Source organism: Muntiacus reevesi, chromosome 6 (genome assembly GCF_963930625.1).
Source record: "Muntiacus reevesi chromosome 6, mMunRee1.1, whole genome shotgun sequence".
Lineage (NCBI taxonomy): Eukaryota > Metazoa > Chordata > Mammalia > Artiodactyla > Cervidae > Muntiacus > Muntiacus reevesi.
This window is the reverse complement of record NC_089254.1, coordinates 24,418,347-24,439,684: the sequence shown is the minus strand read 5'-3', so window position 1 is coordinate 24,439,684 and position 21,338 is coordinate 24,418,347. Positions and strand designations below refer to the sequence as shown.

The following is a 21,338-nucleotide window of genomic DNA, read 5'->3' as shown; positions in this document are numbered from 1 at the left end:
GCACTTTTTTCTATGTATTTTCCTTGGAACCCATATAGAATACATCTACCATACGTAAAGCACTAAAACACGAAAAATTTTAAGTGGTGGGCAATTGTTAAATTAATAAATAGTCTCAGATATCTACACTGTGCATGGTAGTAGGAAGCTGTGGTTGCTACAAAGACAAAGAAAATACACCTATCTTTACAGAGCTTGTCTTTCTTACTAGGAGAAGATGCACTCTATAACATGGCAAAAATCAAACATAATGTATTGTTCAATAATGCAGGTGCCTTAAAAGTTATGCTGGAGAGTTAAGGAAGGTAAGATTCAGCTATAGGTAGAATAAAGGGGGAAGGTTTCATGGAGATGTGGCTTCTCAATCAGGTCTTAAGAGATAGGTAAATCGCTTCCAGTTCCATGAAGGCTGAGTACATGGCTTTCTGCAACCATCCTTCTCTTCCAGAAAACCAGGCCAAACAAGGAAATCAGAGACAGAAACACAAAATGTGTCTTGGATTAAGCAAAGACATAGCTAAACCCAGATATAAACAATATGAAGATGAAAAATAGGTAAACAATGAAATCGATGACAATGGAGAACAGAAAGGAAAATGTAATCAGAGTGTATCACTTAACTCAGCAGTAAACAATATATACGGTTTAAAAAATAATGAAACACTGCAAGTGAATTGAGTCCAAAATTGTGATAAAACTATATTGGGAGGATGAAGAAGACATTAAATAGCATTGACAACCATAACTATCACAATAAAAGATCATCAGATAATGCTTAGTATGCCGAACTTAACATTATACATGTATTTTTGACTTCTTAATGTACATGTGTTGTTTAAAATGAATACTTTTCAAAATAGTCTTTCATTAAAAATAAGGTAAAAGAGCAAACTGAAAAACATAAGACAAGGAAAACTAGTATGGAAAAGACATCTCTAATAGAAAAATCTGCAAACATACTATTATTCCACACATATAATCTCAACATAGAAGCTCAATTGCCCACCCCATCTTTTTTGCCTATGAAGTTGACAATTAATATTTGTAAAGCAAAAATGCAAGGATATAGGCCTTCCTACAGACTACCAATAGGAATATATATATATTTTTTTGTAATCTGACAGCATATTTCAGAGCATAATATCTGGCTCAACCTTAAAATTACCTATCTTTGTACCTTAAGTTTCCACTTACAAGAAATTTTCCCAAAGGAAATGAACGAAAAATTCATACAGAAATTCACAGAACTCAAGGATATTCTTTGAAGTACTACTTGAAATATTTAAAGATTGGAAAGAAAAAATTTTTGCCTCAAAATACATTACAGAACATTAGCAGAAGGGATTACTATGCTGCCACCGAAAACAGTGTCTTGCAGGAGGCGAGGCTGGTGAAAATAGAAGGAAAATAGAAGGAAAGGAACCTAAGAAGACCGGGCATGAATGTACCCATGGCGTGAAACCAGCACGCCATCAGGTAGGGGCAAGGTTGAGTAATTTATTTCAGAACACTATTCGAGAAAAAACAGTGAGCATGATAAGGAAATCTCCATATATGGGTGCACCATACGCATCACTGAACATATTCACCTGGACAGTACTGTGAAGTTGAAACAAACACAAGCTTTGGAGCCAAAAGACCTGGAATCTGATATTCAAACTCAGCCTTCCATTTACTACCTAACAACTGTGAATCTGAACCTTAGGTCCCTATAGAGAAAACTGAAATTAATAATAATAAAAACTTTTCATATTACTACTATAAAAATGAAATAAAATGATGTCTGCAGAGAACTGTGCATGCCTGTGTCACAGTAAACACTAACAAAGAGGAATTTTTTGTTACATTAAACCAGTATGCAAAAAAATCAATTTTCAAAGAAGTGTAGAAATAGAAAGGTACTGGTGTCAAAGATTTGCATGGTATTAATTTCTAAGTAACCGTCTTAATTATGTGCATCAATAAGCACGTGCTATGTTAAGTTTTTCACTAGTGGAGAACCACATGTCATCACCCACAATTCAGAACATATTCGTAGACTGCCTCTTACTGTTTCACAGGAGAAATGGTTATTCTGTGACAGTGTAGGCTAAAAGTATTTAAGAATGAAATTTAAGAGTTTCTGTTTCATCTCTATCATTAGCAGCCTTTACAGATTATAAAACACTTTCTTCCTGCTAATTTTAGTTGTGAGAGTGGCAGTGTGGGTATGGACTGCCTTGCCTTATTGATCAATCACTTGCCCGGACCAAGAGAAGCAAGGAAATCAGACTGCACCTTTTGCTTTAGAACTAGTGTTTTTCAATTTATATCTCGCGGTTTCCTCTTTTCACCATTTATTTTGAATAGGCTGCTGCTGCTGCTGCTAAGTCACTTCAGTTGCGTCCAACTCTCTGCAACCCCATAGACGGCAGCCCACCAGGCTCCTCCGTCCCTGGGATTCTCCAGGCAAGAATATTGGAATGCGTTGCCATTTCCTTCTCCAATGCATGCATGCATGCTAAGTCCCTTCAGTCATGTCCAACTCTGTGCGACCCTATGGACAGCAGCCCACCAGGCTCCTCTGTCCACAGGATTCTCTAGGCAAGAAGACAGGAGTGGGTTGCCATTTCCTTCTCCTTAAATAGGTTACCTATAGCTAATCACTTTCACTCATTTATTTCATAGTTCCAACATGTAAGAGCCTCTATCTACAGCCACTACTTGTAGACTATCTGAAGGAAGATATTTAAAAGAAAAACAATAGTGGAGAAATAAGCATGTAACTAAAAAGACCTTTTTTTTTTTTTAGACGTTACTTAGGTAATTGTATCATAGTACATTTATATCAAACATTTTCAAGAAAACATTGCAAAATTTTACTCAACTAAGTAGGCATCAATATAACTGAGTTTCATTTAGTTTAGAGAGAATGAATAGCAATTTTGTAAACACAGCAAAGAAGAGACTGCTTTTCTATTACTGTTATTAGTGTGTTACCAAAGTTAAAGGGTAAACTAAAGGCTGAGAGTTATTTCTAATTCTGACACTTCATGATGGCTGGTTTGATCATCATTACTGTTGATATCATTTTCAGGTGTAGATTTTATTTACTCAACACCTATTATTTGCCAACATTCAGCACTAATTTTCTGCAGAAACGGTAAACTGAAGTACCACTAAAACTTTTTATGTATTAATAAAGCTTAAAAACTAAAAAAACACATCCAAAGTTACTTTCATTGGGGAAGGGGGGGGCGGAATCCAGACTCTAAGTCAGGACTGTGTTTTTCATCAATCTTCACGATACAAAGTAATTAAATGAATAGCAGGTCTTTCACCACCAAAGAAAAATACTGATAAAAGAAGAAAAGGGTTTAAGTAAAAACACTGCTTTTTCTTAAATTTAAGGGTTGCTTTTTTTTTGAGCAGGGTTATTTTAAGGAACATTTAAGGAAATAGAGTAGAACCTATTCCTAAGATATCTTTGAAAATCTCTTTAGGAACATAGATTGGATTCAGGGCTGCTTCTGGTCCTTTAATTTTCTACCCTCCATTACCCCAAAAAGAAAGGAAACATTTATTGAGTGTCTACTATGCACAAGATACTTTAGTGGGATTAAACTGAACACGTTTAAAATCATTTGTACTATCAATAATGATAATTTTGAATCTTGGTCTTCGCCACTAGGGGGAGTTTATCTTGTTTAATAAATGCCATCAAGACAGGGAGATCTTCAGGTTAAAATGATGTCACCCAGTTGATTCCAAAATTTTATAGAATTCTATATTTAAATGGTCATTTTATTAATAGTTTATGATTATGGTACAATGTATTTTCTTCTAAGTAAAATACAGTGGCTAACTCACAGTGTCAGAGTTAAACAGATCTTAATATCATTTTCAGTTCAAACAAGATGAATTTTTCTGACAATGTGCCACCATATTAGTGTGTCTATTAGTTATAAACTAGTAATTTAACTTAAAAAACATTAAATTTAATACTGGGTTTATGGCTCCATTCTTGAAATGGACTCTAACTGCATTTTAAGTTCATCATTTTTCATTCAGTTAAAAACAATTTATAAACTTCCCGTGATTATGTAAATGTTAGCACTAGGCTTTTCTTATGGAGCAGTGACATTTTAAGGCGTTTGTAGGATTAGAAGCCATGCCCGATGCTCAGTAAGATCTGATAAACATCTCTACTAACTAAATAAAACAAGGGTGAATGTAGAAATGTTTTGGTTGTATTACAGGAGATATTAAACACAAATATATTAAAGTCTTAGAAAGCATATTTAAGTGCTAAGATCAAATAATAAAAGGTACATCTTTAAAAAAAAGAAAATGTGCAATATGTTTAAAGAGAAAATCTTTAATAAAATGTTAACAAAAGCCCAAAATGTTAAACTTTAAAATGAAGACAAAAATTAAAGCATTTTATTGAAGTCGTCTAGGTCCTGTGTAACACACTTCCTGAAATGCAATAACTTACCAATTCTTAGGTTTTTTAACTATACAAATAAAACCCATGATATACATATATATATTATACATTATGCCAAGTGTACTATTGTATTAACTAAAATACACACAGGTGTCTGTGATGCCTTTCAATTTTAAATAACCATCAAGGACAAAGTCAAATTAGACAAGCACATTTTTTGTAAGTAGCCATTCTATAAAACACAAGTATTGTAAACCAACGTCAACAGAATTGCCAAGACAAAAACTGCTGACTTGACAGTATTCCTAATGTCAACCACACTGCAGGCTAAGTCTTCCAAATTTTAATCAGTCTATTTATAGATGAATATCCTCTGTTAATGCCAAGTCTAGATCTGAAGGACTGCAATCACTGGAATTCTAAAAGGAAATTAAAACCCCAGAATACCGAAACCTTTAAACTGGTCTTTAATATTAATCTTAAACTGCTATTTTTCTGGTTTGGATTAGTGACCTAAATTTAGTCTTAAGTCACATGCACACTTCTGATTTGTTCTGAGTAACCGTTTAAAGTGTTCTTAAAATTGTTTATGAAAGTTTGAAAAATGTGAAGTAAAATAACTCAAGGATAATAATTAGGAATAAACACATGAACACTGCCAACTTGCAAAAGTAAATCTGTGTTAAGCACGGATTTTTCTTTTTATCTGAAAAAAAAATTAAAGTATTTGCCATAATCACACAAATATCCCAGCAAAACAAACAAACCTAAGTTTGTACTTTATCAGAATTGACCAAACTTTGAAGTAGAGGGAAAAGGGAATTAAGAGAATGATGCTAAGAATGAAAACGTCTGTTTCAATAATTCCATCTCCAAATCATTTGCAGACCCTAAAACCACCTCCAAAGTGATAAATCTCCCCCAAAAGATGACTTAAAATACAAATCTTCTACTGCATCCTGGCTACTACACTCACTCAAAGCTGCTACCACCTCTATACATTTTATTGATATGTTCACGCTGAGCGCTACAAAATTACTGCCAAATAAGTAAATAAGAGTAAAACAGAAAGCCAGTTGCAGGGAACCAAAAAATACCTTCAGAGGCACTCAGCCCCTTTCTTGCACACAGCACGTGTTTAGCTATTTAAAGCATCTCGCCCTACCGGGAGTAAGAATGGTGACCGTCCTCTAACCTAACAGAGGAGGATATTAAATGTGAAAGGGGATTTCAAGACGGGCTTAGGTTAACTAATCCACCAGCCCCACAGGGCAGAAGAGAGCTGTCAACAAATTAGGACCACAGCACAGTGAACAGCGCTTCAAAAGGCTGGAGGTGTGAAAGGGTGCGCTGGAGAAGGGTTGGGGGCGGGCAGAGAACGGGGGGCACAATTTTTAAAATGTAATCACTAATCACGGAAAAATCCAAGGCCTGGGTTTCTCCACCGGCCTCCAGATCTCAATTCCACAGACTGCACAGGGAAGGGATCTAATCCCCCGGCCTCGGGGATTTGGGGGCGGGGTGCGGCAGCCTCCCGCACCCGCGCGCCTGAGCGCCCACCCCACCACCGCACAGAGGGCTCGCTCCGGAGACTCACGTTTTCTGCACCGGCTTCCGCCGCTTACGACTGGCATAGGTGATGTTAGCGCTGCTGCTGTTCATGGTGCCTGGCTGGCTGCGGCTCCTCCCGGGCGCGGACCGCCCTGTCCCCGGGACCCGGCGGCAACTGGGACGGGGTTCCACGTAGCCGCGGCTGCTCCACCTGCGCCCTCCCGGGGCGATGGCGGAGACACACCACCCCAGGGGCCGCGCGGCTCCTGCAGCCCCGCACGTCCAGGTGCGCGCCCCGGGCCTGGCGCCGGGGGGCGAGGGGCGGAGACCCGGACACAGGAGGCGCAGGTGCCGTCTGTACCAGCAGAGGCGGCGCCGCGCTGCCCGCAGGTGAGGCGGCGCGAACGGAGGAGGAGCCTGGGCTGCCTGTTTGAAATCCCGGCCTGGGTCGCTCGCTGTGGCGGCGCGCCCCGTGACCGTCGCTGCGGCCCCTTGGGTGAGGGAGGCGCCACCGCGCTGCGCTGCTCCCGGGACTTCCCCGATCCCGGGTGCTTCCCGCCTGCGGAGCTCGGACTGCGGCCGCCGCTCCGGGTGCCACCAGCTTCCGCTTGGCTATGAGGCTACCTCTGGTCTGAGCCGGTGGTCCCAGTCAGGCTCTCGGAACCTAGCGTCAAGTGGACTCGCCCGGCGATGCCTCCCGCTGCTGCTTGCACCGGCTGAAGAGCAGAAGCGCCCCCGACCCCTCTCCGGCCCCGCCCCGCCCCTCATAGCCCCGCCCCAACCTACTTGGCCCCGCCCTTCGCTATATTTCCCTTGAGGGCCCCACCCTCCCGGCACGTGATGACGTAAGGCGTAATGACCGACCACCCCCACCCCCTCCAGTAGCCATCTTCTTGAGGTCAAGGGGAGGAATCTGTGAACACGTTTCCAGCCCAGAAAGACATGTGACAACAAATTATGTGTAGCCAAACTCTTTGTGATTAGACAACCTCAAGGAAAGAAATGCCAAGTAGTGAGCTTAAATTCACCTTTGCAAGAGACAGTGAGTCAGCTAACTTTTGGCTAAGAATAAAAGTGAGCTGGCAAATAACCAGTGGAACTATAAATCTTCCTAGAGGAGAAGGCTTCAGGAGGCCACATCTGAGTTGAACTTGAAGGCTAGGCGTTTTCTTGTCTTTTTGTTTTGAGTTTGGTTTTTGTCTCTGTACAAGACAGTATAGTATTTTTCCCCAGTCAGAACAACTGTTACTCTGTAGTCAGTATAACTGTTACTCTGTAGTCAGGATAACTGTTACTCTGTAGTCCGATTTCAGGAAGGTGGGAAGACAGGCAGGCAGCAGGGGGCATTTAAGAATAAGCAGTCTGGTATAGCTGGAGAGAGGAGCTGAAAGTGAAATCCAGGAACCTAGGGTCAAATCATAAAGCCTGATCAAGAGTCCAGACTTTACTCTGCAGTCAGTGGAAACCTTTGAAGGATCCACAGCAGGCAAGTGACATTCTGGTGTTTTGGAAGTTTTAAATGACAGTGCAAACTGGATTACAGGAAAGAAAGACTGCATGCAGAGAGAGCAGTTAGGAGTTGTGGAAGTAGTCCAGGTGAAAGTCCAGGGAAGTGACAGTGGGATGGAGGGAAAAAAGGGCAGATAATAAGGGAACAGACAAACAAGAGAGAGCAATCTCAAGTACCTCCAAGATTTCTGACTCCTTCTGTGCCTTTAACCAGAATAGTAAACACAGGAGTATGTTTTGCTTGTCAGGAGAAGGGCAATCAGATCAAGAAGTCTAGATGAAATCTTGCACCATGTCCATTCCTACATTTCAAAATGTCATCAAGCCATTTCTATCTGGTGAGTTTGTTACCTCACATTCAAAACATCAATAATTGAACATTGTTTTCCTTAGCTGAAACCTCGCTGTCATATACTCAGCCATTCTCCTATCAACCCTATGAAATATCTTCAACTCTTCTACAACTTACATCTAAATATTCCAACAAATACTATTAAATTTTGTGTATTGCAACATCCCTAATTCATCTTCTGCCAAGTTATTCTTCAATAATAACACAAAAGTTGCTCAACTCAAATGCTTTATCATTTGAGATTCCTACTCAAATATAGTGTGCTTCCCTCTTTGCTCAGTCAGTACAGAATCTGCCTGCAATGAAGGAGATCTGGATTCGATTCCTGGGTGGGGAAGACCCCCTGAAGAAAAAAAACAGCAAGCCACTCCAGTATTCTTGCCTGGAAAATCCCATGGACAGAGGAGTCTGGTGGGCTACAGTCCATGGGGTCTCAAGAGTTGGATACAACTTAGCGACTAAACCACCACCACCACCATACTCTCCAGGAATATTGTAATGGAGAAGCACATGATTAAGTATGGTCTCCTAGTAGAGAAATTTGACATAGTCATTGAAACAAAGGTAGCTTTCCCAAAACCATGATGGTGGAGTTGAAGTCCGATGGATAAAGTCTTAGAAGAAAAGAGGGGAAGACGTTGCAAGTCAATGAAACAGTACAAGCAACCCTTTAATGGAAGGAACCTGGCAAGTTGTATGAGGGACTAAAGCAAGTTCAAGATGAGCAGGGGAGACAGGCATAGATGATCAAATTTACCCTTCAAAATATCACCATATCTTCAGGGTGTAAAAGAGGTAGCAGAATGCAATGGAAATGATATTCCATAGGAAGCCATTTACAGTAGCCCAGCCAATAGATGGTAATTTTTGATACAAGGGTGGAGGTGATAGTGTAGATGGAAAAAAGTGAATAGGTTCCATAGAATTCAAAGAGGTCTTAAAAGATGGAATGGATGGACATATGACACTGAAGGAAGAAGATGTGTCAAAAACAACATTTTTGGACTATGCATCAGGCTATGTGAAGATGGCATGTAATGGTGGGAAATTATTAATTTAGCTTGGATCACTTATAGTTGAGGTGGCTCTGAGCTATCTAAGATGTCAAGGAGGTCACAGCATATATAGGTTTGTAACGCAAAGATTATGAGCTGGAGATATCAATTCAGAAGTCATCTGCATTTAAGTGACAAGAGATTATGAAGGTTGTAGGGTGCGGATATATGCTAGAAAAGGAAGATGGGACCCCAAGGAACTTCAGTTTGTAATATCTAATAACTGCATAGAAGATGACGGTCCTGTAAAACTGTCTGAAAAAGAGTTTCCAGAATGTTAACAGAAGAATAAAGAGACTGTCTTGTCATGGAGGCCAAAGTGGAAAAATGTTGGAGTGGTTCACAGAACTGAATGCTGTTGAGAGCTTCAAATAAGATGAGAACTGAAATGTCCTTTTTGGCTTCCTACCATGGGGTAATTTTGTGACTTTAGTGAACACCGTTGGTGGGCTGATGGACCTACAAATGACATGGAAGGGGAACAGAACTGAATTGGAGATGAAGAAGTGATATCAGCAAACAGACAATTCTTTAAGAAAAAAAAAAAAAGTCTGTGATAGAGGCCTAGGATGGCAGCTAGGGGGAGTAAAGGGTTAAATTAGGATTTTTTTTTTTTTTTTTTTTAAGTGGGTGATATTTAAGCAGATGAGAAAGAGGTGAGAGAAAGATTGAAATTGACTCTGTAAAAAAGACGAAAAACACTGAGAAGATTAGATGCTGAAAATAGTAAAGGAAGAAAGGAAATAATGCTAAAGCAGAAGAGGAGAGTGAGGATTACTACTGTAGTTTAAACAACAGCAGAAACAGCTCCTCTAGTGCTAACTCTTCAGAGTGGTTCACAATGAGATTATAAGAAATGCAGTCTCTGGGTGTCCTTACTGACTCAAAATCTGACTCTAACAAGAACTCCCAGGTAAGTGAAATGTACATAAAGTTTAAGAAACATTCATCTACAGAAGCTAGGGGACAGAAGGGTGGTGGGTGAGATAGAACAGGCTGGTAATTTTGGATCAGAAAGATAAAGAAGGTGTGATGAGGAGGGATTTCTAGCATGACCTACAAAGGCACAGGTGTGTTTTGTGGTTGATAGTTTATGTGTTTTGTTTTTTGTTTTTTTTAATTTTACAAGACTATAAAGTAAAAGTGATCCAGGATGTGGCAATAGGGCACTATGGGGACATCAACTCTATATCTTGAATATGTGATGAGAGAAAATAAACATACTATTTGGGAGATGATAGCTTTGGGAAGAGCTAGCTTTTAGTTTAAGGGGAAAGATGAAACAAGTTCCCAAAGAAGACAGAGCATACAGGGGAGTTTGCTGTTTACGGATTAGCAATTCCAGCACAAGATCAACCATCTTTATCTTACCTTCTCTTTTATTTCCCCGTCTCTGTATTTTCACCCATAGTCATGCTGCCTAAAAATGTATAAAGTATAATCAAATAATCTTCTCTTTGCCTAAAAACTTTAAGGGTGAGAAATGCATAAAAAGACATAATTTACCAATACTGTATCTTAAAGCACTTTTCAGAAAACAGACATACTGAATGCACAAAATCAATGAATCAATCTTAATTTACTATTTTTTTAAAGTCCACCTTTTTTTAAAGTTATAGTTATTTAATGCAGTTGTTTACTATCTTACTTTGTCCTACACCCATATCCTTACTTTCTGTTCAGTTTAGGATTCTGTCTGACTTCAGTAGTTGATTTTTATACCAGGATGAAAATAGAATATTAATAAGATTTTCAGAATTCATTTCAATAGTGACATCATGCACTTTCCTTAAAATCTGTGCTTAATATGTCAATAAAATCAGGTTTTGTAGTATAGTGTCACTAAAAAAATAAGTTGCCATTTTCTAGAAACTATCACTTTTCTACTTCTGATATCACTACTGTAGAGCATGTTTCTCAAAGTGTGGTCTGGACCTTTGATAAGATTTTGAAATTTTGTATGTGAGCAACTTTTATGAAGTAACATAACTTTTTCTACCACAAAACTAAATATAGGTCAACAGAATAGGATAGAAAGTCAGGTACACCATGAACCTGTGGGAACCTTCTCTATGACAAAGCAGGCAAGAATATACAATTGAGGAAAGACAATCTCTTCAATAAGCAGTTCTGGGAAAACTAGGCAGCCGCATGTAAAAGAATGAAACTAGAACTTCCCTAATGGTCCAGTGGTTAAGAATCCGTCTGCCAACGCAGGGGACACAGGTTCGGCCCCTAGTCCAGGAAGGTTCCACAGACGGTCCAAGGCAGGACAGCTAAGCCCAGACACCACATCTACTGAGCTCCCAATCTAGAGCCTGTGCTCCACACGACAGAAGCCACTGCAGTGAGAAGCCCGCACATTGCAACTAAGAGAGTAGCCTCTGCTCACAGAAACCAGAGAAAGCCCATGTGTAGCAACAGAGCACCTAGCATAGCCAAAAATAAATAAAGTTTTTAAAAAGAATGAGATTAGAACATTCTCTAATACCATACACAAAAATAACTCAAAATGGATTACAGACCTAAATGTAAGACCAAATACTATAAAACTCTTAGGGGACAACACAGGCAGAACATTCTCTGACAGAAATCACAGCAGATATTTTTGATCCATCTCCTCAGAGTAATGAAAATAAAACAAAAACAAACAAATGGGACCTAACTAGACCTAAAAGCTTTTGCACAGCATATGAATCCATAAACAATATGAAAAGACAACCCACGGAATGGGAAAAAATATTTGCAAATGAAGCAACTGACAAGACAGTAATCACTCAAGGATACAAATCATGCATGCAGCTCAATATCAAAAAACAAACAACCCAATAAAAAAAAAGTGGGCAAAAGATCTAGACATTTCTCCAAAGAAGACATACAGATGGCCAAGAGGCATATGAAAAAATGATCAACATCACTAAGTATTGCGTGCGTGCTAAGTCCCTTCAGTTGTGTCTGACTCTTTGCAACCCCATGGACTGTAGCCCACCAGGCTCCTCTGTCCATGGGATTCTCCAGGCAAGAATACTGGAGTGGGTTGCCATGCCCTCCTCCAGGGGATCTTCCCAACCCAGGGATCAAACCCACATCTTTATGTCTCCTGCACTGGCAGGTGGGTTCTTTACCACTAGTACCACCTGGGAATCCCCACTAATTATTAAAGAAATGTAAATCAAAACTAGAATGAGGTATCACATCACACCACTCAGAATGGCCATTATCAAAAAAGTTACAAACAATAAATGCTGGAGTGGGTGTGGAAAAAAGAGACCCCTCCTAAACTGTTGTTGGAAAAGTAAACTGATATAGCCACTGGAGAGCAGTATGGAGGCTACTTAAAAAACGAAAAATAGAGTAACCATATGATCCAGCAGTCCCACTCCTGGACATTTATCTGGAGAAAACCATAATTCAAATAGATACATGTACCTTAATGTTCATTGCAGTACTATTTACAATAGCCAGGACATGGAAGCAACCTAAATGTCCACTGATGGAGGAATGAATAAATAAGATGTGGTACACATATACAATGGAATACTACTCAGCCATAAAAAAATGAAATAGTGCCATTTGCAGCAACATGGATGGGCCTAGAAATTAGCATACTGAATGAAGTAAGTCAGAGAAAGACAACTATTGTATGACATTGCTTATATGTCGAATCTAAAGAAAAGGGTATAAATGAACCTGATTACAAAACATAAAGAATAACATATATAAAAGAAACAGCTACTAAAAAGGAAAGAGAGGAAGGATAAATTGGGAGATTGGGATTGACATATATACACTACTATTAAATATATATAAAACAGATAATAAGGATCTACTCTATAGCACAGAGAACTCTACTTGATAGTCTGTAATGGCCTATATGGAAAAAAAAACCTGAAAAGAGTGGAGAGAGATATATATATATATATGATTCATATGATTATATATGTATATGACTCACTTTACTGTACCCCTGAGATTAACACAACAGTGTAAATCAACTATGTTCCAATAAAAAATAATTTAATAATAAAATAAAACCACACCTTTCAAAAAAAAGAAATTTTCTTGTAAAATTATTTTGCCTATAGGAGTTTATGAATATTTGACTGTTTTATCCAAGGCAAGGTTATGCTTTTACTTAGTTTAGATGAGATTAGTTTCTGAGGTTTCCAATGTAACTTTATGTGTATGTGTTCCTTTTCCCTGATAAATATTATGAGATAAAGAAAGTTTTAGGAATGCTATTTTAGATTCTAAATTCTAGATTCTAAATTCTAAAAAGCAGCTGTTTTAGAATTAATAATTGAATGCTAACCTTATTCTGTCAGAGTATGTACACTTACTCATTTCATCCAGCAAGGTTTTAGCTCCTATAATATACTGGACTGTGGGATACAGTGCTGATACCAGACATATTCCTAGCCTCTTAGAACTTAATTCTAACTAGAGAGAGAGAAGAATTCATCAAGTAGTTATACAAATAAATGTATAATTGCTGCTCTGAGAGGTGGTATGAAATGACTATTCTGAATAGGTTAATTTGACTTGCTTAAGGGAGGTTGCCCTGAGGAATTTTGAGCTGAATTGTGAGGCAAAGGTAAGCATTTTGTAGGTGACATGGGAAGGGAATGTGTGCCCCATGCAGACATTTATTACTATTTTTACCTTCTCTTCAGTCCTGCAGCTTCTTAACCCAGGTCTTCAGAATGATCTATTCCACTCATTCTCTGTTTCTACATCTCAGATCACATATTGTTAGTTACATTAAATATTTAAGAGAGTATAGCCCGTCCTTCACAAACTGTGTATTGAGGCACCCCAAGGGCATCACAGAAAGTCAGAGGCAACCTCATGGGATATTTAAAATTTTCAAGGCCAACAAAGTGACATCAGCTTGACAGTATGCAAGACACTACCTTCAATTAGCTTAGAACTTTAACTTGAAACTGTACTCAGTCCTTTTGATGACATCTTATGAGACAGAGTTTTGTAAGCTGCTGCCATAACATTCAAGAACCATGGGAAAATGACTGTGGAACAGGAAATGAAGGTACTGGTTTCCTATTCAATTCAAAGTTTTCAGAAAGATGTAAAGTACCCAACACACATGCCCATACTGTTAAGAATATAACAAAAATTTTTAAAAAATGTGCGTGCATTGTTTTGTGAAATAGCAACTAAGTAGTTAGAACAGATATACATAATAAGTTCAGACCTAACTACTTAATAAATGGAGTTGTTATTAATAGGTATATCTTTTAGCCTCCATAATGTGAAAATATTTCCGAGACACTAAGAAAGCCATGAACAGGAAAAATTTGGGAATCTTTGGCATAGCTAAACCTTTCATTAACAGATGAAAAACCTCAGGGCCAGCAAGATACAGTGGCCTGCTTATCAGCCAAGAATTCAGGTCTCGTGACCTCTATTCCAGTCAAAAAATATATTTTATCTCACTGTGAACTAGCTTGATTCACTTCTTAAAAAATAATCTGTTTACAAATCGCCTGCTTTGACTCTAAGACAAAAGAACAGATATAAACATCTAAGGGCTTTCTCTAAATGCTTAATGCCCTCTTCCCTTGCTTGGATATTTACACAATGTTGTAATCAAAAGCAAGAAAAAAGTAACACCTTCTCAGTTAATGCTAACCTGAACACTGATAAGGAAACTAAAATAACATATAGGAATAATCTGCTATTCATCAAAATTATTTCTATTTACTTAGGAATAATGCTTTGTTGTCAGAAATGTTAAGATTTTTTGAAAAATGTTATTTGTAAAAATATTAACATGTATTAGGTTCAGATTTTGCCTTTTGCTTGCTGGCTCTTTTACTCTTATGAATGTAAAATTTGACTTTGAAAAAGTTATGAAGTTTTATATTTTACAGGCCAAGACTCATGTCTGGCATTAAATTTGCTCGAGCCCTTGATATTCCAGGAAACAGATGGGAGATAAGTGAAAGAAGACTCCAATGAGATTTCTGCACTTGTCTGTTTTGAGAACAAACTTAAAAGCCCACGTCCCCATTTTGTAGCATCCACAGATTGAAGAATGTATCTGTACAGTAGTTACTTGTGCCTTTCGAGAATTTAGCTGCTTTAAGCTAACATCAAATTATTCATTTTGCTGTATCCACTAGCTACTTACATATACTAAACTGCTAGTAGCTTCCATTACCTTACAAATATTTTTCATTTGTTCTTGCATTGCACAAGACAAGAAATTTCTTCTTTATACACCTTTTTGCATATACTGCCTGACTTGCATAAAACTGTATAATGCGTCGGAAGTCAGGATTTATATGTATAAGACGTATGCTAAACTAATTGCTTTAAAAAATCTTTAGGGAAAAATGTTAACTTGCACCCCAAGTTAAATCTTCTCACATTAATGCTATGCAATGATGTGAGGATTCATAGAACCTTCCTAAAGCAAAGTCTATAGCAAGCATCAGAAACATCTCCCATTACCTGACTGGTAGGACATAAAAATGGTATAATTACTACCATTACATTATACTGATAAAGGAGATCTGGTTACATAATTAATCAAGGGGATGTTGCTGAGGGTGGAGTGTCCTGTGTAACAGTGGGTTCTCCACCCTTCCCTCCTAAGGCAGGGTGAAAGAATTTCCCTTGTAAAACTTAAACTTTAGTTGAGCTTCTTTCCTGCCTGAACCTAGATGGAGTTGCCATCTGCCTTTACAGTGGCGAGGAGTCTTGAAGGGAATAGGTTAGAAGGATTCAATTTATTCCCAGCTTTTGGATACATCTTATTCTTTACATCCCTGCTTTAAGTTGAATCCATTCTGGTTATCTGGGTCTATAAATAATAACATAAAGCAAATGGGTTTCAGAAAAAAAGCATGGAAATCAGTAATTGTTTTGGAGTATATTGGTACTTAATGAAATGCCAATTTCAGTATTTTATAATGTAAACATTATTTTAAAATGTAAACAATTCTTATCTAACTTCTTCAGGAAATAGGACTTTAAAAATATTTACTAGATACCGTGTCTTTCCATATTTCCTCATTTAAACTAAGATTTTGTGATCTCAGATTTATGTCATTTTTTGCATGATTCTTTGAAGCAAAGCACCTCTACCACCACCACCAAAACATACACCTGCGTTAGTAAAAATACCAATCTAAATCCAGCTGGAGTGTTTTGACAGTATATAAAAAGCATATGAAAGATTGAAAATGCAAACTTCGACTCATTTTTTCTTGAATAACTCAGAGTTGAACACTAACTTTGCAAGAACTAGGTTTTTTATGTAGTACCATGAATTTAACCCCTTCTTTTAACTGTAACACAGTATTATTAATAAACCTAAACAGAGATGTCTAAATAGACATTATCTAGTAATTGATGTTTTAATGTATAGATAAGAAGTGTCTGTACCTCAATCATTAAATGTACATATAAAAAAATGTTCCCAAAGTTGGTTTAAAAAGCATGTGGGATGAAAGTTGTGATTATATTTATGAGATATTAGAGATACATTATAATTTTTCCATTTATCCAAATATTTTATTGTATATTGCATATTTTTATTTTAATATTGAAGTATACACTTAGGAAGATTTCTCAAAGTGAAGTTTCAGCCTTCTGTTTTTCTTTTATGCATGGTTAAAATTCAAGAGAATTTAGTATCCCAAGTATTTTCCTTTTAAATGTTTTCCTGGCACTGTTAGCAGAAAATGCAAGCAAATAAAGATAAGGGACAAATATTGCCAGATTGGCTGTTTTACCCAGTAGAAAGAAAGCCACTAATGTACTCTAATGATGTCCTTTCCCCCATTTTAATAAGAAGGTTTGTGTTGTTCTGACATTAAATGGATTAAGCAGCAAGCCTGCTGAGAAAAATACTCAAAGGTATTAAACCCTTGCAGTGTTGGTTTAACTGTAAGTACTGTAAAATAAGATTAAGTCTGAGTTTGGAAGAAGAACTAGATTTGACATAAGACTAAAAGGTAACAATATTCACAGATGCCTGAATTAATGCTTCATTGAAAAATATAATTAGCACAAGATTTGAAAATATGTCTCCTTTGGCAAATGTCTTCAGAGAGTAATCAGTGCTAGAGACTGATGTAGTGGAAAGAGCACTGGGCAAGTGGCCAAAATCTCTGAACTCACATTTACTGCTCCAGCACTCGCTAGTTCTGTGACCTTGGATGAGAAATTTCGAAAGCCTCTGAATCGCATGAGGTGGATGCGGCTGGTTGGCAACCATTCCCCACTTTGTAGTGTGCATCCCTGGACTGCAGTAGCTCGAAGGCTAAAAATTGCACTTCCCAGATTCCTGCGCAATTAAAGTTGCAGATGCAAATGATGTTCAACCAATTAGATGCACCGGTTGAGATTTAGAAGGCAGAAGTCAAGTGGAGGTCATCTTCCTGCTGCTTGTATTGTTTTCTGCTAATAAGTAAGATGGCAAAGACATGACTTCCGTGTGATGGGGTCCAGCATCCAAGTTCTACATTTCATGGGTTTTGAGAGGCTGCTGTGGCCGCAGTGGCGGTTTCCTGATTCCTTAATTGTAGCTACAGAGGGCATTTGTGAACTCAAATTCTGTAGTGACTTCTGGATTCCTCACCTTTCTGACTGAAGCAGAAGTAGAGGTCCCCTAATAGGTCAACTCTGCAGTGATCTGGAGCATACAGCCTCCATCTCTAGCCTTTCCAATTATTTTGTAAGCTTTTAATTCCCTGTATTTAGTTTCCATCTCCTTAAAGAACCTGGGGCTTATTCTGGTTCCTTTCCTGATCCATACATATGCACATTTCATTCAAATCTCATAGGGTTGTTGAGAAAATCAAACTGTGCTATTCAAGTATATTGAATATTGTTTCCTCTTTTTTTAAAAAAAAATAATGGGTGTTTGTGACATTACAAGCAGCTGTTAAAAATGTCCCATGGTACTTTCCTGTCATTAATTTTACTTGGATAATATTGGTCTAAACACATTTTGTGAAATATTGGTTCTGTTGGGCAAATAACACAGAAGCAGCAATTGCATATTCTATAGCTATCTAGGTATTATAAATCTCTAGTTCTAAGAAATCCCATGACTTTGAATGGAACCTTTCTTAGTGAAATGAAAACAATTTTATATGTTCCTGTTATTATTATATTTCTATGATGATAATAATTAGAAGCACTGTGGATGATTGTATGAGTGGAAATGGACTGATAGTCAAGATTTTGAGCAGATTTAGAAAAATTTGGCTCTGTGCTCTTTGACCTCATACTTTTCTAAAGTAATAAAATAGCCTAACCTTTTTCTATCATCCTTTTCCCCACAGGAAGTTTTGCTGCATCTATGGAGCCAAGAGAATTTTTATCTTTAAACCAGCCCACATGCCAAACCCCCATGAAGGCATCAGTATTTTTCAAATCAGGTATATATTTCCTGACTTTGCTTCACCTCTTTCTGATGTCAGCCTGGCTACTGACTCCATTTCTGTGTGTGTCTTTTTCTGTGCCCTTGAGACAGACAGACAGACACACACAGACCCTTATACATCAATGTATACAGATAAAGCTAGGAATAATTTTGGTCACTCAGGACTTAAACTCACTTACTTGGACCTCAATTATGATAAACACTCTCCAGTTCTCCCCAGTGGGAGAATTCAGAAAACAAAAGAATTACACTGAATATTTACAACCTTCTTATATTTTTTGGGCTTGTGGCTCAGCTGGTAAAGAATCTGTCAGCAATGTGGGAGACCGGGATTCAATCCCTGGGTTGGGAAGATCCCCTGGAGAAGGGAACAGCTACACACACTAGTATTCTGGCCTGGAGAATTCCACAGACTGTATAGTCCATGGGGTCTCAAAGAGTCAGACACGACTGAGTGACTTTCACTTTCACTTTATATAATTTTAAATATTGGACAAAATCGCTCGCTGGCTTCAGTCATGTCCAACTCTTTGAGATCCTGTGAACTATAGCCCGCCAGGATCCTCTGTCGATGAGATTCTTCAGGCAAGAATACTGGAGGAGTGAGTTGCCACACCCTCCTCCAGGGGATCTTCCCAAACCCGCATCTCTTCTGTCTCCTGAATTGGCAAGCAAGTTCTTTACCACTAGCACCACCTGGGAAGCCCATGGAACAGAATAAACTGCATCCAATTGTCTAGTGTGCTGTGTATAAAAGCCTATTTATTTACCCCCATATATGTAAAATTCTATCATATAAACCCATTTTCTTGATTTCATGTAAAAGTTTGTTTTTGGCCAATTCTAAATCTTAGTAAAATAGTTCCTAATGTTCAGATTTACCTCAAATTCCCCATTCCATCTTAAATACTGCCACAGAGTTTGTTCTGAAAACACTTTGTTCTGAATAAATGTCACGTCCCTTCTCAAGAACCTATAATTTCTTCTTGTCCACAAATCAAGTTGAATTAGCCATACTAAGATATCCCAGAAACTAATCTATCTTTACTTTCTTATCTAATTGTTTCTTCCACATTCCCTAACACATCTCCACTTTAATCAGACTAATTTACTTGTGATTTCCTGAATATGTCAAACTCATACTTTCCTCTTCATCATGTTGGAAAACCTACTCTCCACTTATTCAACTTGAGCCTATCAATCTCATAAAGCACTTCCTTGTACCATGTGTTTGTTCTTTACATTAACTTCTATTTTATCATATTATTTATTTTTTCATTAATAAACCATAATTCTCATGTAATTGAAAAGCATGTTGGTGAAATGTTAAGTACTTCATATGTGTTTAATTGAGTTGAATTTATATACTAAACACAACAGAGCCTAGACATTTGAACTTAAACATCCTAAAAATTACACTTATGTTATATTTAATCATTGGTTTGGTAACTGGCAACTTTTCTCAGCTACAATATTTCTGTTTTTCAGATGTCAATAACAAATTTGGTATATTACCTGTAATTCAAGATGATCTAGGTAACAGTTTATACGTGAAGCCAGATCATTTCATTAATTGTACAGTATGATATTTATGTGATTGACATAAAAGATGCATGCATTCCACAAATAGTTAAGTACCTGAATGCACTGAGTAAGGCGATAGCATCAAGAATGAGACATGGTCCTTCTCTTGCTTTCAGAAAACGTACTGAGTAAGGGTGAGGGGAGTGGACAGGAAATCACAGTGGAGTGTGATGAGTTTGAGGATTATGGTAAAGACAAAGTACTCTGAAAACACGTAAAAAGAACATGCGATCTAATCTCAGGGGTTCTGAAGTGATAAGCTAAACTGCTGAAAACTCGGCATTGCCCAGCAAACAAGGCTTGAGGAAGTCAGAAGAAACCTGGATCAAGGTCTGAAAGGGAAGTCATGCCTGGCTCATGAAAAAGTTAGAGGCAAAATCAGTTACATTTTTTCTGATGACACATTTCATTCTGATTCAGATTTCACTTGATTCTAGCTCATATTTTAAAATCTAACACAATTACCTCAAACCAAAAGAACACGCTGGGAATAATATTACAATAATGTTTCATTCACAATTATTATTCCTAAACTGTTCAAGAGGGAAAAATGATTTTCTTTCAGTCTTCGGGCCTGTTCCTAAGGGCTTTCACAGAGGGAGCGCTTGCAGGAGAAGAGCATGTGAGAAGCAGGATGCAGAGGGGGAGGACTGGAGCAGGAACCCAGGGACAGCCTGGCCCTGTGGGTCACAGTGGAGTGTGAACTGCATCACAAAGAGTTGGTCCCACCCAGAGGCAAGAAGACCGCTGGTGTCAGGGAGGAAGGAAGTGGGGATAACTTCAGGGATGTGGGATGCAGAGGCTTCCATAAGGCAGAGGGAAATGTTAAGGAGATAGGGAAGCGGTGAACCAGGTCAGCCAACACTCAGAGCATTGGGGGCATGGGTACCATGGGGCTGTGTCAGCTGGTAAAGAAGATCTAGGTGGGGAAGCAACAAGATGCTCTAAACCTTCTTTCTTACATCTTAGGACTTCTGAGTTCCAACAAAAAATATGTGTTCAAATGTCTAGTATACATTCATGTTTCATAAAAATTGGTTTTGCTGATTTTTAGAAAAGTTAAGCAAATAAAGAAGGTAGTGCCTCCTATTTATAATAGCCAGGACATGGAAGTAACCTAGATGCCCATCAGCAGACGAATGGATAAGGAAGCTGTGGTACATATATACCATGGAATATTATTCAGCCATTAAAAAGAGTTCATTTGAATCAGTTCTAATGAGATGGATGAAACTGGAGCCCATTATACAGAGTGAAGTAAGCCAGAAAGATAAAGACCATTACAGTATACTAATGCATATATATGGAATTTAGAAAGATGGTAACGATAACCCTATATGCAAAACAGCTAAAGAGACACAGATGTACAGAACAGAATTTTGGACTCTGTGGGAGAAGGCGAGGGTGGGATGTTTCGAGAGAACAGCATCGAAACATGTA

General features: G+C 38.1%; 1 protein-coding gene across 1 annotated transcript in view; it reads right to left on the bottom strand.

Moving 5' to 3' along the window:
- AHR (aryl hydrocarbon receptor) overlaps positions 1–6,716 on the bottom strand; it is a 49,384-nt gene extending 42,668 nt beyond the window's left edge. Inside the window, exon 1 of the mRNA XM_065939310.1 lies at positions 6,027–6,716. Coding sequence (XP_065795382.1) covers positions 6,027–6,091 — 65 coding nt within the window. The 5' untranslated portion in view covers positions 6,092–6,716. The remainder of the gene's footprint in view (positions 1–6,026) is intronic.
- Positions 6,717–21,338: the final 14,622 nt, after the last annotated feature.